This window comes from Prinia subflava, chromosome 1 (assembly GCF_021018805.1).
Source record: "Prinia subflava isolate CZ2003 ecotype Zambia chromosome 1, Cam_Psub_1.2, whole genome shotgun sequence".
Classification (NCBI taxonomy): Eukaryota; Metazoa; Chordata; class Aves; order Passeriformes; family Cisticolidae; genus Prinia; species Prinia subflava.
Genome location: NC_086247.1, coordinates 51,640,365 through 51,665,370, shown reverse-complemented (window position 1 = coordinate 51,665,370; position 25,006 = coordinate 51,640,365). Strand labels below are relative to the sequence as shown.

General features: G+C 39.9%; 1 protein-coding gene across 5 annotated transcripts in view; it reads right to left on the bottom strand.

Annotated features, from left to right (window-relative positions):
- MTCL1 (microtubule crosslinking factor 1) overlaps positions 1 to 25,006 on the bottom strand; it is a 104,045-nt gene that overhangs the window by 15,487 nt on the left and 63,552 nt on the right. For 3 of the 5 annotated variants that reach the window (XM_063396371.1, XM_063396378.1, XM_063396388.1), the window contains 6 exons: positions 24,878 to 25,006; positions 17,254 to 17,346; positions 14,170 to 14,400; positions 12,427 to 12,615; positions 6,164 to 6,331; positions 2,205 to 2,459 (listed from right to left, as the gene is read on the bottom strand). The exon at positions 24,878 to 25,006 is cut by the window's right edge and continues 27 nt beyond it. In XM_063396371.1, coding sequence (XP_063252441.1) covers positions 2,205 to 2,459; positions 6,164 to 6,331; positions 12,427 to 12,615; positions 14,170 to 14,400; positions 17,254 to 17,346; positions 24,878 to 25,006 — 1,065 coding nt within the window. The remainder of the gene's footprint in view (positions 1 to 2,204; positions 2,460 to 6,163; positions 6,332 to 12,426; positions 12,616 to 14,169; positions 14,401 to 17,253; positions 17,347 to 24,877) is intronic. The other 2 variants (XM_063396397.1, XM_063396407.1) reach the window with 1 other exon arrangement.

Sequence of the window (25,006 nt, the reverse complement as noted above, 5' to 3'; positions counted from 1 at the left end):
TTCAAACAGACACAGTGTTGAAGTCTCCTCATCCTCTGTGTATTGCCATACATGGAATACACACAGCAAAACCCTGGGGAGTAGGACATCAGAGATATACTAATTGTTTCCATATAAAGCAGGGCATGACTGCAATCTGAGAGGATATTCAACTAAAAGCCTGCAAATATTTGGAATCTTCCTGTCACACAGGGAAATGTTTGATTATAATCAAAGATGGAGTTATGAAGTTTTGTAGGCAGGTAGCCAAGATTTCAAATGCTACTTCTGGTCATCTAGTCCTCTGAAATTAGCTTGATATAATATTTTTTATTTCCCCTATTCATTGCTGAGTTTATGTACAACTCTGTTGGCACAGTAAATATATAGTTAAAGCCCAGAGGTTTCAGAAACAACAAAAGGAATCAGTTCCAGCACTAGCTAAGAGCTATTTTGTAGGCTCACCCAAGATGGCACTGAGAGGTTATGTCAGGTTTTAAGAGAATTAAAAACTAGGTAACTTTAACAGGGATTTCTGCATGGCTTTCTTCAATGTGCCCCATTCCCAGGGAAGTCGCTCAAGCTATTGAGGACATACCTAAAACCCCACGATTTATAAGGACAGGAAGACAAACATACAAAGAGGTACCAGTGACTCTTGAAAGAAAAATTTCTGTCTACATCCTTAGTACATTGGAAAATTTTCTGAGGGTTATTTAACTCCCATTGTGCATGAAGAATCTGTAGGAGGTAGTTTGGCCACTACAACCCAACAGTTAGAAACCAGCCCAGTCAAGCCATGGAGAACTAACTAAGCACCTTCTGCCTCTGAACCCTGCAAACCAGGAGCTTTGCATGATGAGCTTTGCTATAAGGCTCACAGGCTCTCATGGTTTTATCTTAGGACGTGCACTACTGTGTTGCATTATAAGGGCTAGCTCTAACAGCTGCATGGAGTACACACAAAACCCCTCAGACCTATAGGAGATTAAAAAATTCAGAATATAGTTTGCTGATATTTTGAAATTTAGAGACTCAAAAATCACCTTTTGGGGTCTATAAAACCTTTGTGTTTGGCACTGCCCACTCAGACCTACACTTTTGGCATTGGTTTTGAAAATCCCACACAAGCATGGGATTTTCCTAAGTGTGTTTCTGCGGGTTTAACAGCCACAGCTCAAAACAACGTTTAGTCTTATAATATTTCCAGCCTGGTGTCTTTTCTTTAACTTCTTGTTGCAGCCCTGACATGGGAACACGAGACACAGACAATGCATCCTTTTCAGAAATTACACTGGGCTTTCATTGATTTAAACCTGTGAGGCTACTCTGTGCTTTGCTCAAGTATAGTGCTCTCTAAAGAGCATGCACAAGGCTGGAGTGGTTCCATTTCTGATGTCCTTGGGACAGAAAGCATTCAGTTAGTTGAGGACCCACTTTTTCAGTTGTTTCTCTTGCTTTTCCTGGAATGCATGACTCAGAGCTGAACAATGTTCAGTCAAGAACAGTGTTTTAACTCTCTCATAAAACTTCATTTTTTTGTGCAGCTTCCAGACTGACAATACATCTGTTAGATATTCTTTGTCTCTAATACTAAGCAGATGAAAATACAGATAGGCATGAGAACAAGGGCGTAGGTATGCATTTCCCAAATTTGCAAATGATAACAGAGGTTTGCACAAAATTCACGTGACCAATATTCTGAATAATTAGTACTGATAACTGTGTTTGTTATCAGTCAGGGTTCTTCATGTTAACTCATGTGTTCCTTTGCTAGAGAAAAAGAATTCAGTTGAGATTTGTTAGTTGCAGCAGCTGCATCTTTGGTGGCTAATTCATAGATGAACAGTCTCTTTCAGCAACCAAACCTTGAATAACTCTGTGGGTTGAGTGTTTTAGCACAGAGATGCACTAAAGCTTTCAAACAGAATGTGGCCATGCTTGTCCAGGGTAATTGAAATGAGGAAATGACCTCTAACCTAGAGCTGATTTCTCATAAGTGGTCTTTTATAGGGATTATGAGCATTTTCCTTTTACTCCCCGTGTATATAAACTGTTTCGTAACACAAGAAACATTGATGTAGCCAAGGAAGTAAAATCATTCCTGTGCTGCTTCCTAATGCTGTCCCTTGAGCTCAGCCCGAGTGTAGTAATGATACAGTGGCCTCATTCTTTCAGAGAGGCACAGCTCACCCAAGATGACCCCTTACCTGACGGCTCCTTACCTGCTCTATTCGCCTGAGCAGCTCCTTCTTTTGACGGTCCCATTCTCGCCGGTCTCTATCGAGCCTGTCCAAGAGCTCCACCTTTTCCCGGTTCCAGTTCTTCTCGCTGTGCTGGATTTGCCAGCGGAGGTCCATCACCACACTGTGACTGTCAGCCAGAAGCTTCTTGTGCTCTTCTCTTTCCCTTTTAAAAGCTCCTTTTGCATCCGAACTGAGACCTGTTTCTCCGGAGGTGTTCTCGCTTTTGCCTTCCAGCTGGCAATAAAGTCAAATGTTACTAGGATGTTACACTTTCTGCAATAAAAGCCTGTGTCTGACAATGGATTAGGGTTAAAGACCTAACTTCACAAAGGTAATGGAAGATTAATAGCAATTCTTACATCTTAGGATCTCAATAAAAGATCAAATATGTTCAGTGTGGAGAAGTTTTAAAATCAAGACAGTGAAAACTACAGGGAATAATTCCTCAAGCTCTACCAGTTCATGCTCTTAAGACACCAGTTAGGATCTTTCTGACAGGAATATAGGAACCAGGAAACATGAAGATAAACTCGAACCTCATCATTATCTCAGATAAGGTTCCCAGGACAATGTCCTTAGCTACTGCTCTGCTTTTGTGGTCTTACTTAGCGAACCTGAAACCTAAAGAGAGCGAATTGATCTTCTGAAGAGATTTATCCCACAACAACCCTCAGCAGTGGTGTTATTTTATGACTCTCCTGCCTTCCAACAAGAGAAGGTGTTAGCAGTAGGAGCAGATGCACCAAGACCACTCCCCCCATCTCTGAGGTTCTGGAATCTGATTTCAGTTATCTGATGCCACCTTCCCTCCTTTCTTCAATTTCATGATCGGGGTCAACTTAAACAGATCAGAAGAGCTGGCCCAAGGTAATAGATTCGTAGGAAAACATAGGTTCCATGAGATGTCGAGAAGTCTCCAGTTGAACCTTCAGCTTCCAGCATGGTACGCTCTGAGGTCAGAACGGGTTGTAAGGACTTTGTTCAGATGGATCCTGAAAAACCTCCAAGTGCAGAGATTGCACAACCTCTGTGGTCAAGCTGGGCCAGGGCTTGACTGTAGCAAGAGGGAAAAACTGCTAAATTGTTTTGTGTAAGTTCAAGTGAGTGAAGAATTTATCCTTGGAATCTGACTTTCTGTTGACAGCTCAGTAGGTGTGTGTGTGTGACTCAGAATGGGATACATCTCTGTCCCCTAGCTCTGCAGGTGAAATGGAGTGAAAAGCACCAAAAACTCATTTCCACGTCTGGAGTTAATGTTGTCCTCAAAAATGACAGGCAGCAGGTCTGCTGGGAAGCATATTCCTCTAGCAGGAGTGAAGGACAACACCTTCACCATGCCCTACGTGGAAAATAAGCTCAAACTTTCTGAGCAAAGGACTTTCAGGCTGGATTCAGGAGCAATGCTTACTGGTCTCTGGAACAGCCTCCCCAAACAATTGACTGAGAGATTATTGCTTGAGTTACTTAAATTGTACTGAGCTGCAGAGAACATCCTGTTACAGCCACTTACAGTGACAGGGAAATCTTAAAACCACCAGCATCTTCTACTGCTGATTTTCAGACTGCAGTTGTTTTCTTTCAAATAACCAAACAACTAACCAAAAAGTCAATTCTCAAAGAGCAGCATCCTATTTTAACAAGGTTGATATGACATCATCTTTCTCACACCTGCGCACCATATATTACATTCTGTTATATTTCCCTGAGGCATTCTGAAGCTGGACTATTGGTCAGAGTTCTAGTGAGGGACTCCCATATCCTTAATGGGTCTCATGTCCTTAATGCAAGTTCTCAAAGCATTTGTAGGGTTTGGCCCCTAACACTGACTCCTTGTTTCTTCCAAATTTTTCTCAGTTTACAGATTTCAGAATACTGAGATTTTTCACTTGCTGAGCTGGAGGCTGAAAATTACGGTGACTCTTTATTGCCTCAGCATTATCACAATTACATATTTGGGAGAAATCTCATTATTTCTTATTTTAAAAACAATCCCTGTGGATCCTTCTGTTAAATAAGATGAATATGCAGTTCTGACAGACAAGATTTTATTTTTAATGATCTTTGCAATGCTAAACCTCCAAATCAGAAGATGACACTACATTGTCACCTCTGATACACAGTGGTTTTATATCAGAAGAGTTTTCTTTCCTTTTTTCTTTCTTTCCTAAACAGAGATAGTTGAAGCATCAAAATGCAAAACCATTGCCAGTGACTATTAGTTAGGAGTTGACTATCTCGAGGAAAATGCTTTTGTCAATTGACCTACTGCTTCATAAAAAAGGTGGAAAACAGCAGCAGTAAGGATAACAGTGGAGACTAGAAAGATCTTGATCCTCTGTGGGCCTGTCAAGATGTTGCCAGCTCCATATGAAATCTGTGGTGTGAAGTAAGTTCACCACCCATCAACACAACAAAATGGCATCACAAGAGATCCTTCTACACACATAAACCTGACATATTTGGCTATTATTTACTTAAAGCTGTGCTATCTTTTTTTCCTACTGCATTCAGGACCTGTTTTTACTGTAATAGAAGTGTTGTGGGAAGTTGGCTTAGGAAGAGAGTTTCATGTTTTATATATTGGCCAGGTTCATTCTCTCCATTTGCCTGAAAAAATGCATGGCCCAGTAATTGCCAAATGTTACGTATTATTTCCAGTGAAGCAGTGGAGGTAGTAAAGAGCCTGGTAAAAGCCCCAGAAGGAAGGGTGGAAACCCCTGAGCAGGAGTGCCAGCACTGTCCTGGTGCCAAACACCTGCCAAAGTGGCAGCCTGGAAGCTTATTGCCCATGCAAAGGCAAAGCAGGAAAGCTGAGTAGTTCTGTGGTCAGATTTTTCTCTAAGTTTTGTTCTTTGTTGCCATCACAAGTTTAAGGTAAATCTGTCACCAAGACATTTTAGAAGGAGCCAAAACAGGAACTGATTTTGTTTCCTTTTTCAAGTGATACATTGTTCAGAAATGCTTGTGAGCTAGGAAGCAGCAGAACTAAGAGTTTGAAACTTTTGGGAGAAGACTGCTAAAAATGAAAGCTGCCTTCATTCTGGGACAGCAGCCCACTGTACCTGGGAAGGAAAAGCAGTGCTCACATCTCAGCTCTGTGTGTCACAGTGAGCCTCTAAAATTTAGTAAATCCTTCTGAATGTACCACCCTCCCAACAGTGAATATTCTTGTTATATTTTCCTTCTGAAGAAAAGCTCTATGATTTTTCTCAAGTTCCAAATGTACTAATTCTCCCACCCCTCCCTCTTCAATGCGTAAAATAAGAGAGTTTATGCCATCAGCATAGAAAAAAGATTCTTGTGGGTTTTTTGCTGATTTGTTTTCATGCTGCTTCAGAAATAGTACATCTTCTGTGAACTGCCATAGATGACACTAAAGCACATGGCACCAGGTTTTATACAAATACTTCTAACATTATGCCATGGCAGGTAGTGAAAGCTCTCTCTTTATTGGGGTGCCACCCATCACTGACCACTAGCTTTGAATGGCTGGTTTAATATTAATTTATGTATCTATTGTTTCAATGTTGTTGAATCACTCTTTTCTCTCCTATAAATCAAATACTGCTATTGTCACATGCCAAGGCACAATGATGAACTAATTGTGAGCATGCCAAGTTCAAGACATTTTTCTCCCTAATAAATACAGACACCCACATGTCTCATTACCACAGCTGATTTGACATTACCACCCAACTCTGCTGAGAAAACAAAGCAAGAGGTCCAGTTCCTTTGATCTCACCTGAGCCCTTGTACTGGGACAACTGGAAATCCAAGAGGTAACTCAAGAGGCAAAGCTTTGATCAGGCCTCAGGGGAGGGCTTTCAGACACCAGGATAAAATGCATGAATAAAGCCCCTTTTCAGTTCGTCATAAATTTTCTGTCTCATTAAGCACCTCAGCTGTTCTTTATGGGTGCTGGGCTTGGGGCACGTTACCTGTTGGAGGCGACACTTGAGCTCAGTGACTTCCACCTCCCAGGCTGCCTTGTGCAGGGCGTACTGCTGCTGGAGGCCCTGGCGCTCGCGCTCCTCGTCCCGCAGCTCTGAGCGGAAGTCATCCAGCAAACCCTTCAGAGCGTTCAGGAGCCTCCGGTTCTCACTGGCCTGGCATAACAGAGCAGACAAAATGCTGTCATGGCATGCTGGCTTCAATCCCAGTTTCGTTGTTTTAGGGTGAAAAATGATTGTGTGTCCACTGCATGGAAGAGAAAGTGCCTGGGCTAACTTTTGCATGAGAAAATGAAGACCAGCAATGTCTTCTCTCTCTGCAGGCTGCTCAGGAAGTGGTTGAGTCACCATCCCTGGAGGAATTTAAAAGATGTGTGGATGTGACACTTTGGGATGTGGTTTAGTGGTGGAATTGGTAGTGTTAGGTTGGACTCGATGATCTTAAAGGTCTTTTCCAACCTAATGATTCTGTGATTCTGCTTCTCATTTAGCCCTAGTGCTTATGTTTCCTAAAAGCCAAAGTTACTTAATTCACTCTGAAAAAGACACTAAGCCTCTTTCTGGACTGAGGACATCATTAATCATCAATAATTTTTTTTTAAAATCCTGTAAACCAAAGCTAGAAGAGTATCCTGCCTGAGGTTTGTTGGGTAGTTACATGTCTGTCTCATGCATACAGTCATTGCTCAGTATCAAATCCCAAATATTTATAAGCTACATAAAAAGAAAGCAGATAGCTTTTCAACGCCTTTGTATTATTAGATAAATTTTTTTTGGGAAATGCAGGGAGGCTTTGAGCGGAGTGTCTCTGCTGAGGTGTTTCAGTGGTCTGTACTTCATATTCCTGCTCCACCCCAGGCAGGTGCACCCAGGTTAGCTTTGCAGCAGCACCCTTCTTGGTACCAAAGGCATGAAGGCCAGGGAGGCCACTTACCCTCCTGCAGAGGGGATCAAAGAGCAAACCCCCATCCATGTCTTGTTGAGAGCGTCATGGCCATACTGAAAATGTTGTCAGAGCTCTTGTAGCCAAAAACCAAGAGTGGAGCTAAGTTAAAAGTCTAGCCCAGAGCTGACATCATGTATTCTTACTCAAATCTTATTTCTTTTTCCTTAGTTTTGGCATTTACCTTCTGCACATTCTCTGGGTACTTGCAAAACCTGCCATTTTTATGTTAAATATCAAAAATATTTTTTAAATATTCCTTCTGGATGAGTAAAAGAAAAGATTTTGTATCATTTTTTTCACAGTCATTGAATCAGAAAACAGAAATATATGATTTATTTGTCCAAAATTTAAACCAAATGTTCCCAATGAGTCTCTCAAACACAAGGGAGTAACCAGAGATTTTATCTGACAAGTCATCCTGACTAGAAAATACTTTTATGGAAATTATACTTGACTAGCAGACACAGCAAGGGGTAGAAAAATGGGAAAGCTTATTCAAAAAATTCAGCATTTAATTACCTGGTTCCCAGGAATGTATTAACTCTGTTGGGAAGGCCTAACTCAAATTAGTTGTCTCCATCCTTGCATGATAGTCTAACTGAACTTATTTTTTATTAGTTTTCCCAAGTGAAGGCTTCCAGCATTTCCTCTTGTCTGCTATTTCACAAAGAAACTATATGGGGGCTTCTTTGAAGACAAATAAACAGATGTACACAAAAATCTAAATAATTGTCATGTGTTTTTTCAATGGCAATACTTACAAAATTTTACGCAGACAACTAAGCTGCCTTCATATGCTCATCAGATTTTTGGCATCACTGAACCCACCTCACCCATTTTTGTAATCACTAATCATACATGCCAAGGTGCCTTTTTTGTTTAAAAAACAAACAAATGTGGTCTACTTTTTCCAAGCCATTTGGTGCATCAGCAAAAATATGCTAGATGTAGGGAAATGACTGCAGGTGCTCACTGGCTGACCTACGTGTTTGGGCTAATGAAAAGTGATGGTGTACAAGATGGGGTTTTGCAAGAAACGCACCCACAGAAGCAGAATTAATTCCATTAACATTTAATGCCAATTAGCAGTTTCCTGCTATCCAGCAGCAGTCTCCATCATGCATATAAGATCACCTACTATTCAATATGCAATGAGATTTTATGTTTCCACCATGCATTTGCATTCTACTACCTAATTAAGGCTAAATTCTCCAAACATTTCAAGCCCCTTGTGTAATAATCAGAATAAGAACTCCTTTGAAGTTTTGCCCTTAATGTCACACTAGAAGCTGCTGGGTTTTGAAGGCATCAAAATCTGGTCTCATCCTCTTTGAAATCCCTGAACTCCAAATGTCTGTGAAGTGCTTTCATTCAAGAGCCATGTTCTGTGTTTTCTGTGTGCTGTACAAACCTTTCTCTGGCAAAGCAGTCAAAAGGCTCCACAAGAGAAATGAGGCAGAAGAAAAATAAAACCAAATGACACTAAAGCAAGATACAACTCTCATTCCTGTGCATACATTTGATAATTTTAGAGTTCCGTAAAATTTGGCTTGCAAAGAAAGAAGATATGTACTAGTACATAAAGGAGACAAAAGAGCCTCACTGCAGGTTTGTAACCTATTGGGATGAGGGCATTTCTTATTTCTAGAGACATTACATCAATGTCACTGTTATGAACAAGTAGCCCAGGTGCCCCCTCTGGCTTGCTGGGATTTTAATTACCTTGCCAATATAAATCCAATTTTAGTTACATACTTTGTACTGCTGTGGAGAAGTCTCTTCTGCATTACTTTGTATTTATTGTCTGAAGCTGGAAAAGTCTGTGAAATTACTTTTTTCTGTTTTGCCAAACGGGAGTGGTTTTGGAGAACAAAGTACTTTTGAGAGAATGTGCTCTGAAATACATTGATTACATGTAGCCATGGTTTAGATTTTATTGGCAAAACTGCCAACAGCATATTCATAAACTAAGTCCTGTAAATACACAACAAGTATTGTTATAGCCTTCCTCTTCCTTTCAGGCATGTTGCACAGCAGAAATTTGGCATGGCTGTGATTCTCTGAATAGTCTTCCAGGCAAGGAGATGGCTCTTTAGCATCTTAGCTGTTTCTAAAATTTAAAGCTTAGAGGAATCTCATTGATTCACAATAGATTTAAGACAAGATAATTACATAGGATTTACAAAAGTTTAAAGACTTGTATCCACAGCTCTGGATTTATAGAAAAAAAACAGCTAACAACAAACAAAACTTTTACGTATCAAACTCCAATTAAATTCCAGGACATTGGACCATTTATTAAGTTGAGTCAACCACAGAAGCAGAATCATCCAGCTCCAGAAAAGTTTTGGACAAGAGTAGTTTGCGGTTTGGTTCTGCTTTCAATCACAATTCATTTTTCTCTGAGAATTTCACTTGAGATTTTCACTGAAGTCTTTAGCCACTGCCTGGCATTACAAGCAGTTTAGTAGAGCAGTCAATCAACAACACAAGGTCACGAGCCTAAACAGCAAACGTGAACCATGTATTTTTTCCTGTCTAATCACAGATCTAGGCAAAAGTGCAACTCATTTTAGTATATTCAGGGCTTAATGACTGTTCTTTTGGGCTTTCTCTTACTCGAACTTTGAAAACAAGCATTGTATGAGAGAAAAGAGATCTAATTGGGGATTTTTTGACACCTCTCTCAACAACAACACTACTGTAATGGTTTTTGAAGCTATTTCCACTGGACCACTCTTTTCTCCTTGTTCCCTTATCTTACACCATCTAACAGACATCACCTCTTATACTCAACTGAAACAAAGCTCTTCATTTACCCACAGACCGTTCTCCCTGATCTCCTGCCATACACATAGAAACACTGACTTATAGCAAGCCCTCATCTGCTGTGCCAGCAGTCCAGCTTGCTTGATTATCTCCTAAACATGATCAAACTTCCAGCCTGGCTCTTAACCTTGCCTGATACTTTCTGCTGGGTCCCCTAGCTACCAGCCAAGGGACAATCCCATGCAGGGAAAGATCGACTGACCTCTCTCAGACTCCTTACCTACTGTGCCTCCTACTAGCTTGCCTTTTTTCCTCCCCTTTCCGCTCTGCCTTACCTATATTCCTCCACACATTGCCCAAATAAAAACCCCAGACAAGCCAGACTGGTGTACTTTCCAGCCAGCTGAGTATCTCAAATCATAGCAGTATAAAATTAACAGTTGCATGTTGAAATTAAGGCCCCTGGGTTTATAATTTTTCTCAAAACAATTCCACTTCCAGGCAGGGTAAGAAAGTCAGCAGCAAGAGTGCAGTCTGAAAATACAAGTCATTAAATATTAACATTAAATGTTAAAAATAAATATGGGTAACCTCAGGTTACTGTAAGCCCTTTCTTTTTTCTGACCTAGTTATCTCAGCCACTCCTAGACTAAGTAAAAAGTTTAATTCTGGATGTGAAGTAAGTGCATTTCATCTTGGAGCTTGTCAGGCACATCCAGCAACTTTGGGTTCTCCTGAGCAGGTGCAAACCTTGGAGACTTCCAGCTGCACCACTCATTCCAAATTCCCTTTAGAAACAGCATTTTTTTCCAGTTGTGGGCTTAAGGAATCTGAAGGAAACCTCTCAAAACACAGTGTGTTTTTCAACAGTGTTTATGAGAAGATGCCCTAGTGTGTGTAAGTAAAACAAATAATAATGCTTAAAATGAGAAATGTTTACCAAATGCATTCATTCTTGCAGTGTTGAAATAACATTTTTTCCTAGTTGGGAAGCAAGGAATCTGTTTTATCTTGAAAAGTTTGTTTGGATATCATGCACTATTTATCACTGTGGAGAGTACCGAGATGTGGTCAGTTCCTACAGATCAATTCTTTAAGCAAGATTAGCTGGAACTGCTGTGATGTATATAAAAATGACTTATAATCAATTGATTGCCCATTTTTGCCACCTTAATTGGGATTAATGCCTAAGTAATGATTATTTCAATAAGTACATAATTTATTTGAATGTTCTTGGCTATTTTAAGAGCTCTATATGGAAAGTTAGTACATGACAGAGTTTATACAGAAACAGCCTTCTGGTATATACTTATTTAACTAATTCCAGAATAAATCAGTCTACAGATGGAATGCAGTCCAATGATGTGTTCAAGAGCATCTCTTGCATGGCCTTATACAGCCTTTTACCAGAGAAAAGCTTGCTGAGAGGAAGACAGCGATGGGTCTGGGTGACCAGCAAGGTAGAACATTTCCAAATGCCAAACTGATCAAATGAATACTAATTAGGTAGCGCACTTTGCAGAAAATAATAGCTACAGAATATCCATTTTCATAGGATAGAGACTTCCTGTTGCCTGCTGCAACACACAGGCAGTTAGCAAACAGGTTGTCCACAATCATGAAAGTCTGGGGAATTCAAGGTGAAGAACTCAGATGCAAAGAGACACAATCCCCAGGCCCTGCAGTGACTCCAGCAAGTGTTGTGATCATAGGGAGTACATCTTTGCCTGAGAGCTGTCACTCTCTCAGCAGGCTCCCAAGTCAAAGGCCTGGATAGAGAAGGGACCTCAGGCATAAAGACTGAAGGCTTTTTTCACCCTGAATTTGTTTTTCACATAGAATTCTTGCTCTGTTCTATTTATGATTGCAAATAATCTATGTAACAAGATGGTCTCATATGAATGGTTTTCATTTTAAGAATATAAGAAATCCATCTTCTTTGAATGTTTTCTATTTGTATTGTTAGGACAGTTAGTATATTAAATGTACAAATGAAAAAGCTAGCATATATGGCAGTGCTCTGACACACAGTCAGGGCACAGGAGATGCCAGGGAAAAGTTAGCATGATTTGATTTTGGGCTTTTTAAAACAAGCCCAGTGACAGGAAGGAACATTTACACTGTTTTCCCATCATCTCTAAAGTAAACATTAAATATATGTGCTACTCTCTTAAATTATTTAAAAGAAATAAAATCACATGTTCTTGCTAAAAGCTTGACAGTAGAGTACAATAGATGTGCTCAGACAAGATGAGCATGTAAATTCTGCAAACCATTAGATACTGATAGATGTTTCTGGGCAAACAGCCACAAGAGGAAATAGGATTTTTCACTGATAGCATCTGCCAACAGAAGAACAGTAAACACGTGGCTCGTGATTAAATTTAAATATAATGTATGAAATCCACTGTAATTGTTGTGTAGCTAGAAGTATTTACACAATATGATTCTAGGTGATTTTACACAGCAGCCCAGAACTCTCTCAGAAAATGTACAGTTTCCATTCCCAGGGCAAGATACATAAATGGTGTAGTACCTGCTTCTGCTGCTGCAGTAATTCTGCAGTCTGCAGCTGTGGTCCATGATCAGTGCTCTCCGTGCTGGGGCGCTGGGAGAAATCTGTCAGTGCAAACACAACATCCTCTTCCTCCTCCTCTCGCTCTGCACCATTTGCCTTCTGCTCAGACTGAGTGTTGAAGTCTGGGAAGGCCTCAGGGTGCTCGACCTAGAGTGCAAGAGGGAACACAGGAACAGCTTTTGCCATTTACCTCTGGGGCTAGAAATCTACCGAAGGACCAAGGGAAGGGACTGCATCTCTGTGGTGGCATATATTGACTTCAGCTCGGGCTTCAGAACTGATCTTTGGGTGATATATCACATACTACATATGTGATATATCACCCAAACACTATGCAGGCCTGCAACACAGGATTTATGCAGCTGAGATGGATATAATGTCACATAAAGGATATAATCCATCACACATTAATCAAAAACTATACAAGACACTGGTGTATTGTGTAATGAAGTAATGGAGATTAGGAAGTATCCAAACTGATCACTTTATTTTCTGCAAAGCATGAGCAAAACATGACTCTAATAATGACTAGAGATGTCCTGGTAATAAATTAACCAGTCAAAAAATCCAAACAATCAAGAAATGAAAGCTTTTTGGTATTAGAAGATGAGCTAGTTTACACAGAAGTAAAGTAGAAGCAAATTATTTCTACATAGCTACTTATCTCTTGTTTCTGACTCATATTACCACAGCAGATGAATCTAAAGATGTTCATCCACCCTTTATCTAAGAATACAAAACATTGGAGTATTCAGCTTAAGTATACTCCAACCAGGCCTGAAAGGTTACTTGCACTGCCAAATGCAGCAAACCTTGAAAAAAACTAGGTACAAAAGGATCGGAAATACTGACAAAAATTACTTTGTTGCTTACAAAAGAGTTTCAGAATTTCATGAACCTGCAAAAAAAAAATCTATTTTCCTCAAGAATTTAGTATAAAATGTCAGAATGGGAAAATACTTTTTTTTTTTTTCTTTAGCTAAGGAGCAAATGGTGTTTCTGGGTGTGCAGCCCAACACTTCCATCACAGTGCATGTTGGCTGGCAACCACACCCCTGCTGAGATGTGTCAGCTTGGGGATTCCAGGTTGTTATGCATTTCTGAAACCCCTGATCTTGATTAAGCCTCTGCTTAGAAAAGCACCATGATGACGACTGGTGTACTGCTGCTGACGGCGACAGACGTGTGTATGGAGAAGGGGAACAAATAAGGATGATTCACTGTAAATTCCCACATGAAGCTGTGTAATTCTCCTGCCAGCACAGAAACAGAGCTTCCCTCCATCTGTATTGCTGAAGGCTTTGTAAGGAACACACTGTACACAGGATAAGAAAAACAACAGCATTCAATCCATCTAAACAGATTTGACTCCCTCCCCTTGCTAAGGCGCTTTTTTTCTTTCATAAAATTACTCAGGAGCCATATCTTTGAGACCTAATTAATTTTTCATTTACTATGAGAGAGTTTTTCAGGACCAGTTGTTTGCACTAGTTAAGGGTTTCGATTTAAAGATGGGTGATCTGTAACATATCACGCAGAATATACTTCAGCAGAAGCCAACTTAAGCTTTCATGTTTAATCTGAATCCCCTTTCAACACATGTGCAATTTGAAAGCTGCTGGTGACACATCGTATTTCAAGTCTACACTGAAAGAAGAGACATCCCAGTACTCATCTGGGTTTTTAAGGTGGGACAGTTACCTCTAATGCATCCTCCCCTTCCTCCTCCATTCGCTTGCCTTGCCGCCAGTGCTTCAGCAGCCACTTCAGTTTGACATACAGGAGAAAGGTGTCCTGTTTGAAATGCCTGAGTTCCTGCTGCAGCAGATTTTTCTCCTGACTCCAGGTCTTCTCCTCCAGTTTGTTCTGCAAAGTCAAGCTCTGCACTTCCAAGTCTTTTCTCCGCAGGGTCTGCATATGCTCCTCCTCCAGCTTTAATGGAATAACAGGCAACATATCAACAGGGTGCTGTCCTGGGGCAGTCTCCAGGACTTGTACTTCATTGGGTGAGACAAACTGAAATCCCTAATTTTCATCAGTACTGAGTAGCTATTGAGTTTGGCTCAATAAGTTCCTCAGCAGCTATGACTCCTGAGGAAATTAAAGGATAGCAGATGATAAGCTTTGCTTAGATAACCAGATGAAAATAACCTGCAGTGGAAGAGGTTATTTACTTCATAGATGCACAAGAATTCTGAAGCCGGTTCAACATTTTACACCACTCATATTTCCTCTCTCTCTTGATTGTATCTCTGCAGTAGGATCCCAGCACAGCCACCAGCCCACACTGCTGCATGTATCACACCTACTAAATGCATTTGCAGCCATTTGCACAAGATGGGACCAGAGCTGCCCTTCAGACAGCCTGGAGTATTTGCCTTGCAACTTCCCTTTACAGCCACAGAGTCAACCTGTCCACAGTTGCTACGTCTCCCTCTGCCTCTAGAAGGACAACACTTCTGAAGAAAACACCTCCAGTACTTCAGATAAAACTACTGGTCCCTCACTTCTTGCAGTTCGTACTTGAAGGCATCTGAATGATACCACAGTAAAGAGTCTCTCATTCTCTGGCATGGCTAAATCTGGGACACAAGCAGGAACTAAAGAGACAGGAACAGATTGCAACTCAGCATTCGACGTGTCTCAACCTTAGTACTAAAATCACCAAGAAAAGCTCATTCTTTAGAGGACACATATAATTATACCTGTTTCTATGCAAAGCCACCTGAAATGTCGTTCTTTAAATATGACCTCTACCTCAATATATAAAAATCAAACCATGGCATGACGTGCACCCAACAGAACTTGTACAAGTTAGTTGTCCAATATCTCATATTGTGCATAGATGAGAAAGTGCTTCCATTTCAACCAAGATGTGGCTTTTTCATAGATGAAGAAAATGCAGATGGAAAATGAGTACAGAGTCACTATTTATAGGTGCCAGTTTCTATTTTCCATTCTGCAGAACAACAGCCTCTTCTTTTCCCGACCAGCTCCATAGATGAAATCTATGAAAGCCACAGTACACTTGTGACCACAGCAGTCCAAACCATCGGAACACTTCCTGCGACAAACAATGATCACACAAAAATGAAGAATATTGCAGGGACTAGGACTTCCTAGAAATAAATACTGCTAAGAAATATATGTTTGATTTTAAAGGCAACATTCAGATATTTCTGAAACAGGCTACCAGTCCACACAAGATAGTTTCCTAAGGAGTTGCCTGCCATCTAAATTACATCCTCCAGCATAATGCAAATTTTTAGCATTTATGTTACTATGCCTTAAAAAGTTTCCATTTAAATTGAAATTATTCATAGTAGTGGTCAGCTTAAATGTGTTTAAAATGAATCTTAAAAGTAGTCTGGAAAAGATTGGGCCATAATGGCCCAAAAAAACCTACACACAACTCCTCCTGGTAACAGTCATGGAGATTGTATGCTGCTAGCACACATCAATTTGATGTCATTAAACATTCCTTAAAATGAAATAGTAAAAGAAGGGCTGATTTTAAATTTAATTTAACTTTACAGGAAGAAAGATGTAGATTTGATGTTGATGACAATTTTTCCACCAAATGAAGTTCTGGTTAAATACAGCAAAAAATCTGAGTAATTTCCACCAGAAATCCTGGGAGGTGATAAAAAAGGAACATTATCAACAAGATGTGCATAATCTGGAAAAAAGAAGAATCCAGAAGATTCTTTGATTCTTCTGTTTCTGCTGGCTATCAACATGAACAGATAGCTTTGATTTTTGGTGGACTTTTCTTTGTTTTGACAAGCTGTTCTATTTCAAATCCCTGTGGTTGTGAATTCTTGCAGAAGAGCCTAGTGGAGGTAGATTCATAGAGTGTTATGCTCTTTCAATGGATGACAATTACAAAACAAAAGAACTTTAAGAGACAGGCATAGCTTCCAAAAAGCTTTCAGAGCTGAGCCAACTAGGAAGGAAATCAATTTACTGGTTGCCTTCAAAAGCTCTGGTGGAAAGCTCCAGTGGAGATCAACAGAAAATTAAAGCTAGTTATGAAAAAACAGAGAGGTACCACTTGGGCGTAAAGAGATTAGTTGGAACAAGGAAAAATTCTTTACAGTATGCAAGAATTATGCTGAATTTAGTCTATGAAGTACATTTAAAAAGAAAACTTCACTTAGGAGCCAAACAGCCTGCAGAAATCAGCAACAGATTTTTTTCGCTCTAGGAGCTAGAGATCACAAAATGATTGACTAATCTGTTCCAGCCTTCAAAAGAGCAGGAGGAGCTCATGTGAAAAAACAAGATTTGTTCACCAGCTATTAATACAAAGATTGGAAGCACTGAGTACTGAGAAATAAAAGAATGAATCTCCTGATTTGTTTCTCAGCCACGTGTGCATAACAACTCCTCTGACTCCAGAGAGATGCTAGATTTTCTTTCAGCTAGGAGGAGTCAGAATAGGGTATGGAGCCGAACTGAGCTCCCAGGGATCAAGCACACTCTTCCCCAGCTCACGGAGAGCAGAAGGGTGACAGAATTCTCCATGCAGTATTCCATGTCTCTACCATGATTTCCCTTGCAGACGTAAGGACAAAATTTCTCTCCACCAAGCAGATAAGCCAGATTCACAGCAGCAAAATAGGCTTGAGTTTAGATTTTCCCAGATTCCAGATTCTTCATTTACTCAGGTGAGGTCAAACAGGCATAGCCATCAGGACACAAGTTCCCACAATCCTGACAAACAGGGCTCACGTCACACATCATGGTCATGCGTCTCTCCCAGCTGGTGGGTTTTGTATTTACCTGGATGATTCTTTCTGTAAACTTTTCTTGCTCCTCTCGGTGCAGTCTTGTCTCCTGCTCAAGCTGAGCCTGAAGCTCCTGTATCGACACATTCTGTACAGGTAAAACATGGGAATCCCTGAGCTGATCAGCAGGACAAAGAATAGGTTTAGCAGAAAATGTGTCTCCGAGGTGTAAAAAAAAGGAAAAAAGAAGAGCCACGGGACAGACATCTGCACAACTCACATTTATCAATAGTTAAAACCAAAGCACAGTGTGCAAATAAATAACAATGTCCTAAATCTGTGTGGGAATTTCCTGTGTGACTTCTGCCGGAAACTAAAGCTGGGATGCTGATGTTACATATTAGATATTCCCTTTAGGCCTCTGCTCTGGGTTTGCACTCAAATAGCTGAGACTCCTGTTTGCAGGATTACATATTTGGTGGTGCATTTCCTCATTATAATCAAAGCTGTAAAATTTTAACATCTCTGCACAAGATGCATTTAATGCACGCATATTGAACCTAATTATTTACTCATTTGCAACAGTTTTGATAGGGCAGTTAATGGGATAGCATCTATTAAACCAACTAAAGTCCCTTTCTTCAGATACAAGACAGCTCTTTGCACAAGTCAGCTTCATTCTGTGATTTCTACTCAAAGTAATGACTACAAAAATGTCACAGTAATAAGCTCTGTGAGCCTGAGATCTGACCAAAATAATTAAGTATCCCCCTTTTCAGGTCCAATACTGTTTTGATCTTAATACCTTCAATTTTATGTTCTCATTAAGTTTGGCAATCCCATCAACTTTGCTTCTGGAAGTTACTTAACTCAAAAATAAAGACCCAAGAAGGCAGAGTCAGATCTCATTATTTATTCTACGATAATTAATCTTGTGGCACTTACATTTCTGATCAGAACTTTCTGTGCCCTTCACTTTGCGTCTCTCACGTTGGTGCTAAAACTGATTTATCTGCACAAAAGTGATGTTTGGCTGGATGCCATCCTTTTCACGTGTGTGACAACAAAAAACACTACAGCATCAAACTCCTACTTCCCAGACAAAAAATGTACTTTAAGACAGGATTGTTTCAGGCTTCAAAGTGTAATCCCAAATTCTCAGCTGGCCCACATCCCGCGTGCTCCAGCCTCAGCAGCTGCAAGGACACAACGAAGGTCGTGGGACCGCTCTCATGGGCTGTGCTGCCATTTCCCTGCCGGCATCAGCCCCGGCATCCACCTCCTTCCCAGGCACTTCTCCACTTCCCAGAGCAAAGCCAGCAGCTGCTGCTGCTCAGGCCACACAGCCCTTGTTAGAACTTTTTGGTTATTCAAAATGTGTTTCTCCCTGGAACAGACACTCCTCACCCCTCCTCCAGGGAAAAATGGGATAAATATCCCAAAAGATGTAGTATCCCAAGCTACCTGCAGGACCACACTCTGCTGAAAACCAAAAGTGGATCTACAGAGACTTTCTGGACCCTGTCAGTTCCTTCTTTACTTGAGTCATTTACTGACTTGTGCATGTCTGTTTTGTACCTGAGGAAAAGACACTTCCATCCCTCCAAAAGTACACATAAAGTGACTAAGAGAACACTGTCTGCCTTATCAATTTCACCTGTCTCTGTAGTGTGTCTGCAGACATTTTGTAGTGCATAAGGCCAAAATCTGGTCTCACAAGTAGTTTGAAAAGAACTGCTTGTGATGGGATTTGTCAGTTTTGCCCAATCATTTGTAAATCATTAATTTAGTTCTTTAATGCAATAAAGGAAAAATTAATTTCATCAGGAATTTCTGCATTATTTTATTCTAATTAGGCTTCTTTAGGAATATGGCAAACAAAAACCAATGTATCAGTTCATCAATGTATAATAAAAAAAATTGTTCCTTCCCTTTATGAATTCAAAATTATTAACCCATTCAATTTTTTTATAAATATGTACCCCATGCAAAGACAAATTTCAGGAAACTTGGGTGCTAGGATCATCTGCTAACTGTTGGAATTACTGAAAAGAAATTAAATATATAATAAAGGCAGATGCAGTGTTACATGCACAGTAAGTCAAAATTACACCAAAATTGCTTTGGCTCTTTAAGGCAATACATTTTTGTAAGTCCTAAAGTAAATTTAAGTTTAAAAGCTTCTAGTGCATGAATGCAGAGCTGCACACCTTTTCCCTTCCAATGCAATCTGAGAACTCTTCATAGTTTATAATAATATATTTTCATTATATATTCTGGTCATATCTACCAGAAGCATTGGGATATCTCCACTGCTCAAATCATGGGAGGTAAGGCTGTTTAAGTGCCTAATAGATTGCTGCTAAGCAATCTATTAAGATTGTGAATGAATAATACTCATAAATGCATCAAGTAATATTTGTGTATGCAGTTCAGGTATCTGATACTGCACTGATGGATCTCTGGATGTTTATATGTGGAAATCAGTCCCCAGCATACAATCAGCAGGGTGTAGTCTGTGGCACAACTGTGGTTTTGTTTTGTAAAGCAACACTACTACAAAAGGGACACAACAGTTGATAATCTGTTATATTCAATTCCTTGTTTTCTTTGTTCTCATTAGGAATGTGACACCCCAAATACAACGGCCACCGTACAAGGTACTGACATCACAGAACAGACACAAACTCACTACAGCCAGACGTACAAACACAATACCATGGGAACTACGAGCTAGTGCTACTCTACCACAGCACCACAGAAACAGCTGCACTTCATCCACAGCTCAACACCAACTAACAGTTCCCCATGTATCCCACTTATTGCATTACCAGATACGCTTCCGCTCCTGTCCCCTCAGACAGGCACTGCCAAATCCTTCTGCTCAGTCCTTTTATCTCACCTGTTATCACTCCAGAACAAGCTAATCCATGCTGATGTCTTTACCTCAAGAGGATGCACAGAGAAAAGTCATCCACAGCTGGGGACTTCACCACTGCTCCCTCACTGCACCAACCCCTTTCCCCCCTCTCAAGAGTGCTGACAGCTTTTCAGGTTGCTTTGCAGCTCACACAATCCCACATTTCTGCCATGACTTGTTTTCACAAGATTGCCATCCAAGACAAGGTATGGCTGCGTTTTACTTGTCTGTTTTCTCCATTTCACCGTAGCTAATTGCAACCTCAATTCTCCTGCAAACTTAATCAATTTATATGCAACAACAGTGAACATGAAATTTCATGGAAACTTTCTCTTAAGCTTTTTTTTTTTCCCCCAGAAATGATCAAACAAAATAAGGCCTGAGGGGGCAGGGTAGAAAGATGCTCTCCAGCATTTTTGTGCAATTCCAAAGAAGTCAAAAGATGAACATTTTATGCTGTGCCTCAAAACTACATTGTAATGTTTTGATATTTGGACCCTTACATTTGAACACATAGTTTAAAGTCGCTACTTTTTCACAGATTGACAGCTGGCCATTGCATGCAACAGTCAGAAAGAAAGTTCCAGTGCCTTTTGTTATACTTTTTACATGCAATTCACATTTAACTGAACTCGCAGAGGCTGCTTCTGAAGATGCACTCTTCTTCTCGGTCCTTAAAAATAGACAACATGCATTCCATTTGCTAGTGTAGACTAGGCAGCTGTGTGGTTATTTGTCTGTGCTTATCTCAAAGTTCTCTGAGTTTGGGAAAAAACAGAACACTTCAAGTCTTTAAAAATCCATCTCATTGTATGGATAGTACACAAAGTCTCACCAAGTTCAGTTAGGACTCAGATATCCAGATTTACATCATAAAGGGTCTTTTAAGCCATTACATTGTCAACCTGTGCAGAATCTTACATAGCAAGAAAGAATACTATACATCAAAGCAAATTATTCTTGCTTCCCCTAATCTTGGTGGGAAGGAATAATCACAGCATCAGTTTATCCTTCTTCTTCCTACAGCTTTGCATTGGAGGAATAGTGGACATAAGACATACAACTTTCTACGTGGTCCTTGTTTTGTTTGGGGTTTTTTTACCAGAAGAAAAAAAAGTCACAATGTGCAAACCATTCACTTTTTCCTTTCTGGAAAAGCAAAACCTTTAACCAGAGAAATGGATGTGCAAATTTTCAGCACATGGCTGGGAGCTGCTGCAAAAACCATCCAGCTGAAAAACTCTCACATGGAATTATGAAAATTTCACAGGAACAGCATCAGTTATAAAAATAGAACAGTCAAATATAGATCAAAATTCTCCTCATAGGTCCAAAATGGATCCATACAGAAGTTTTGATTCAAAGCAAGTGGTAAATTGACTTACCTAACTTGTACATCACTGTATCTGGTTGGTCCACACTTAACCCAGTAATTAACTTAGAGTTATACATTCCTTATTGGCATCATAAGTAAGGAAAATGGATAAACATATTAAAAATGGCTTAGAAGAAATGATTCTTCAGTGTGTGCTATTCTTATTTTATTACTAGGCCTCATGGAAAACTTATTGTTTAAGACATGTTCTCACCTTCTCCAGCCTATCTGCTTTTATTTTAAATCTCTGGTGACAATTCACTCATTTTACGTGAATTCCCTTCAGTGGTTCTTTTTCCATAACCTATGAGTATCAGAGATCTTTTTATCGTATTTTGCTACACAGAACTAAATGTGTAAGTCTTTAAAAGCTGTGTAGGAAAACAATCAAAATCTGAAATGCAAAGTGCTTTTGCCTTGGATTTACACTTGCTCAGAAAACGCAGAACTGAGATCCTGTAAAGGAAGAGAATTAGGAGATACAGCTCCAGTTTAGAGCATCAGGTATCAAATGTAACTAGCTATATGTGGTCATTTGAAAGAGTGAATTTTTTTCTTCTTCTGAATGTCTTCTTGCTTCTGAATAAACAGGAAGAGATTGCTTGAGGAAACTGCCTTTTGTTTATGGATATTCCATTGGCAGAAATCACCGGGAGAAAATTAATTTACTGTTTTTCCCATTAGTTTCCATTTGTTGCCATAAGATGTTTGCTCCATGTTGCCCTTTTTAGTTCTCCTGTTTGTTTTAGACAGGGCAATTCTTACTAGTTCATCTGCTTTTTCCTTGGATAGTAAAGAATGATTTCTCCATAACAGAGCTCTGCTAAAATCATGAATAATGGATCGAACATCCACCCCAATGGGCTCCAGGCTCCCACAACAGCAGCTGAAAGGCTTGTTTCAGCAAGAAAACAAAGCCCTGCTCTTAAGGCAATTTCAAGATATGATTTCCCTTGGACTGGGTTCTCTAACCCACCTCTTTGACACACAAATAAATTCTAATAATCCTGTTGCACTAACAACTGCAGTGCAAAGCCCAAACAACAGCAGATGTTTACAGTTAGGCCACAGGGTAGTTTCAAGCACGTCTGTCTGTATTTATTGTACTTAATCAAACAATTAGGCTCCCATGGTGTTCATTTTTAAAAATAGAAGAAATTGCTAAATAGAACTTGTTCAGCATTGCTTGTGAAAAATTTATTTTAAAATTCAGCTTGGAAAAAAACAAATTTAGATAAAAGGCCTTGGTTGAATAAAAAGAAAACATTTTCCTCAGCAAAATGAAAGGCAAGTGCATATATTTTCACTTTTAAGTCAAAGCAGATAAAGACTCATGTGTAGCCATAGCCACTATGGGCATTAAAAGGTTTGAGTCTCCATTTGAAATTTCTGTGGTAATAAGAAGATACCTTTGGTATTTGAATAGTATTCTTTCCTGCTCATTCATCTGGGACAAAAAAAGTTAGCAGTTTTTGCTAGTGGAGTGTATGAAATTAAAAAAATAAATAAAAAAAAATTAAAATAGGTTAATTGAATAACAAAATTAAATGGAATAACAAAATAAAAAAATGATACCTTCCAAAATGATTTTGAGAAATCTTCTCCTACACTTGGGTTTGGCTGCTACAGATTTTAAGATTTTCAGAGACTGCCTACCCACTAAAAATTTTACCATACAGCACTATAATACTCTGTTGCTTAAGTGATCATGACTGTAAAAGCACCTTAGCCTTCCACATTTTCTCAAGTTAGACTATTTGAGTCACAGCCTTGGTTGTATTTTGAGTGCATCTGGTCCTAAACTGGTTACTCTCTATCTTTGATCATAATTACTAGTTTATTCCTTGCCAGGCTATGGTGTGAAAACTGTCCGTCCTCTGTTCAAGCACAGTTTGCAGTACATATTTTATACCTCATCCCATCCTGGGAGAGGGGGAAAAGAAAGATATTGTGCCAAAATTAGCCAAATCCCTAATCCTAACAGAGAGCATACATATACAGGCTTTAATATAATAACAACACTGATCTAAGATAAGGGGGAACCAATAAATATGACAAAATTTAAACAGAAATAAATAATATTGAAATGTTGCTGGAGTAGTTTTCTGACCCTATCTACCATAGCTGTCTAGCAATATCAATTTCTGACTGCAGAAGGGTCCGTGCTGAACAAGATTTCTCCACCTCATTGGCCCCTTTCACAGCTGAGGAGGAATTGCTTTACCCTTCAGTGAGAGGCTTATGGTGTCCTGGATTTATCAGGTATCCTTCCTGGGCTCTACATCACTGTTACAAGTGAAACGTTGGAAGAGACACTGCTGAACAAATTTATTGTTCTAATCCTGCCAAAGATCTGTGCTGTCAGGATATTTTAAACCAAACAAAACAAAACCAGCAAAGAATTACCTGTGTTAAGATGAAGGGTCACTTTCCCTTTCATATTCACATCATCATGCTGTTTTGGCTACCAGCTGCCCTGCAGTTTTTATCTTCCTACCCCTGCTTTCTAGGTCTTGCAGCTGCTTACTCACCAACCCAGCTGTCCAAGCCAGCAGTCCCCTTTTCCTAGACTGAGTTAGGGGTTTCACATCTATTAAGTCTTCTTCATGTGTCTATAGAAATAAAATCATGTTAAAACTCATCCCTCACTAGAAGCTACTCTAACCATCACAGTTTCAATAATTGGCTTCCCAGTGGCTAGCAGAAAAGTTGCTCGCTACTCCAAGCCCACCTTTATGGAAAAAAAAATTGTTTTCTTCATGACCAATTGCTTTGTCTCGACAATCTGTGTTCATGAGAAAGCAACTAAGGAGATGCTTAATGAGGCAGATGTGGCCTCTGTATGAATGAAAATTCAAATAAAAACTGATTGATGTTTTTGACAAATGGAAAAGTACTCAACAACCCAAACGATGGAGAACTATGCTTTAAATAAGCATTTTTGGAAGCTGCAGGGTGCTGTATTCCTGCATGGTGCTGATAATCACCATGCACACAAGTATCTACTGACAGGCAAAATGCAAAACAATCTCTATCTGTAGACTTTTCCAGATTTAAAATATCCAGTAATGTAAAACCTGGAAGCATTATCAAATATCAGGAATTACAAGCTCTTCTGGAGATCTTTCACTTCTCTACTCTGTTGTAATGGGTCCCTGAGCTGTACTTTCTCCCTTGGCAAAGCTACTGGGAATAGGGTGATTACTCAAAAGTTAGGACAAACTTGTTTCTCTGAGACTGCACGGGGCAAATGAGATCAATCACAAATTTCACAACACGGGTGCCGTGTTTGGTCTAATTTAATCCCCCAACCCCTGGCTTCTGTTACTCATCTCCTGGCTAAGGCAGCAGGAGGCAGTGAGTAAGATGGGCTGCTTTGCTGACCTCTAGACTGAAACAGCCCTTGTCTCCTGGCCTGTAGAGTTTAATGTCTCCATCAGCTCTGCGGTGTGGGTCGGTGGTGGCTCGCTGGTGGCGAATCTCTTGCTCCTCTCCACGATCTTGTCTGAGCTG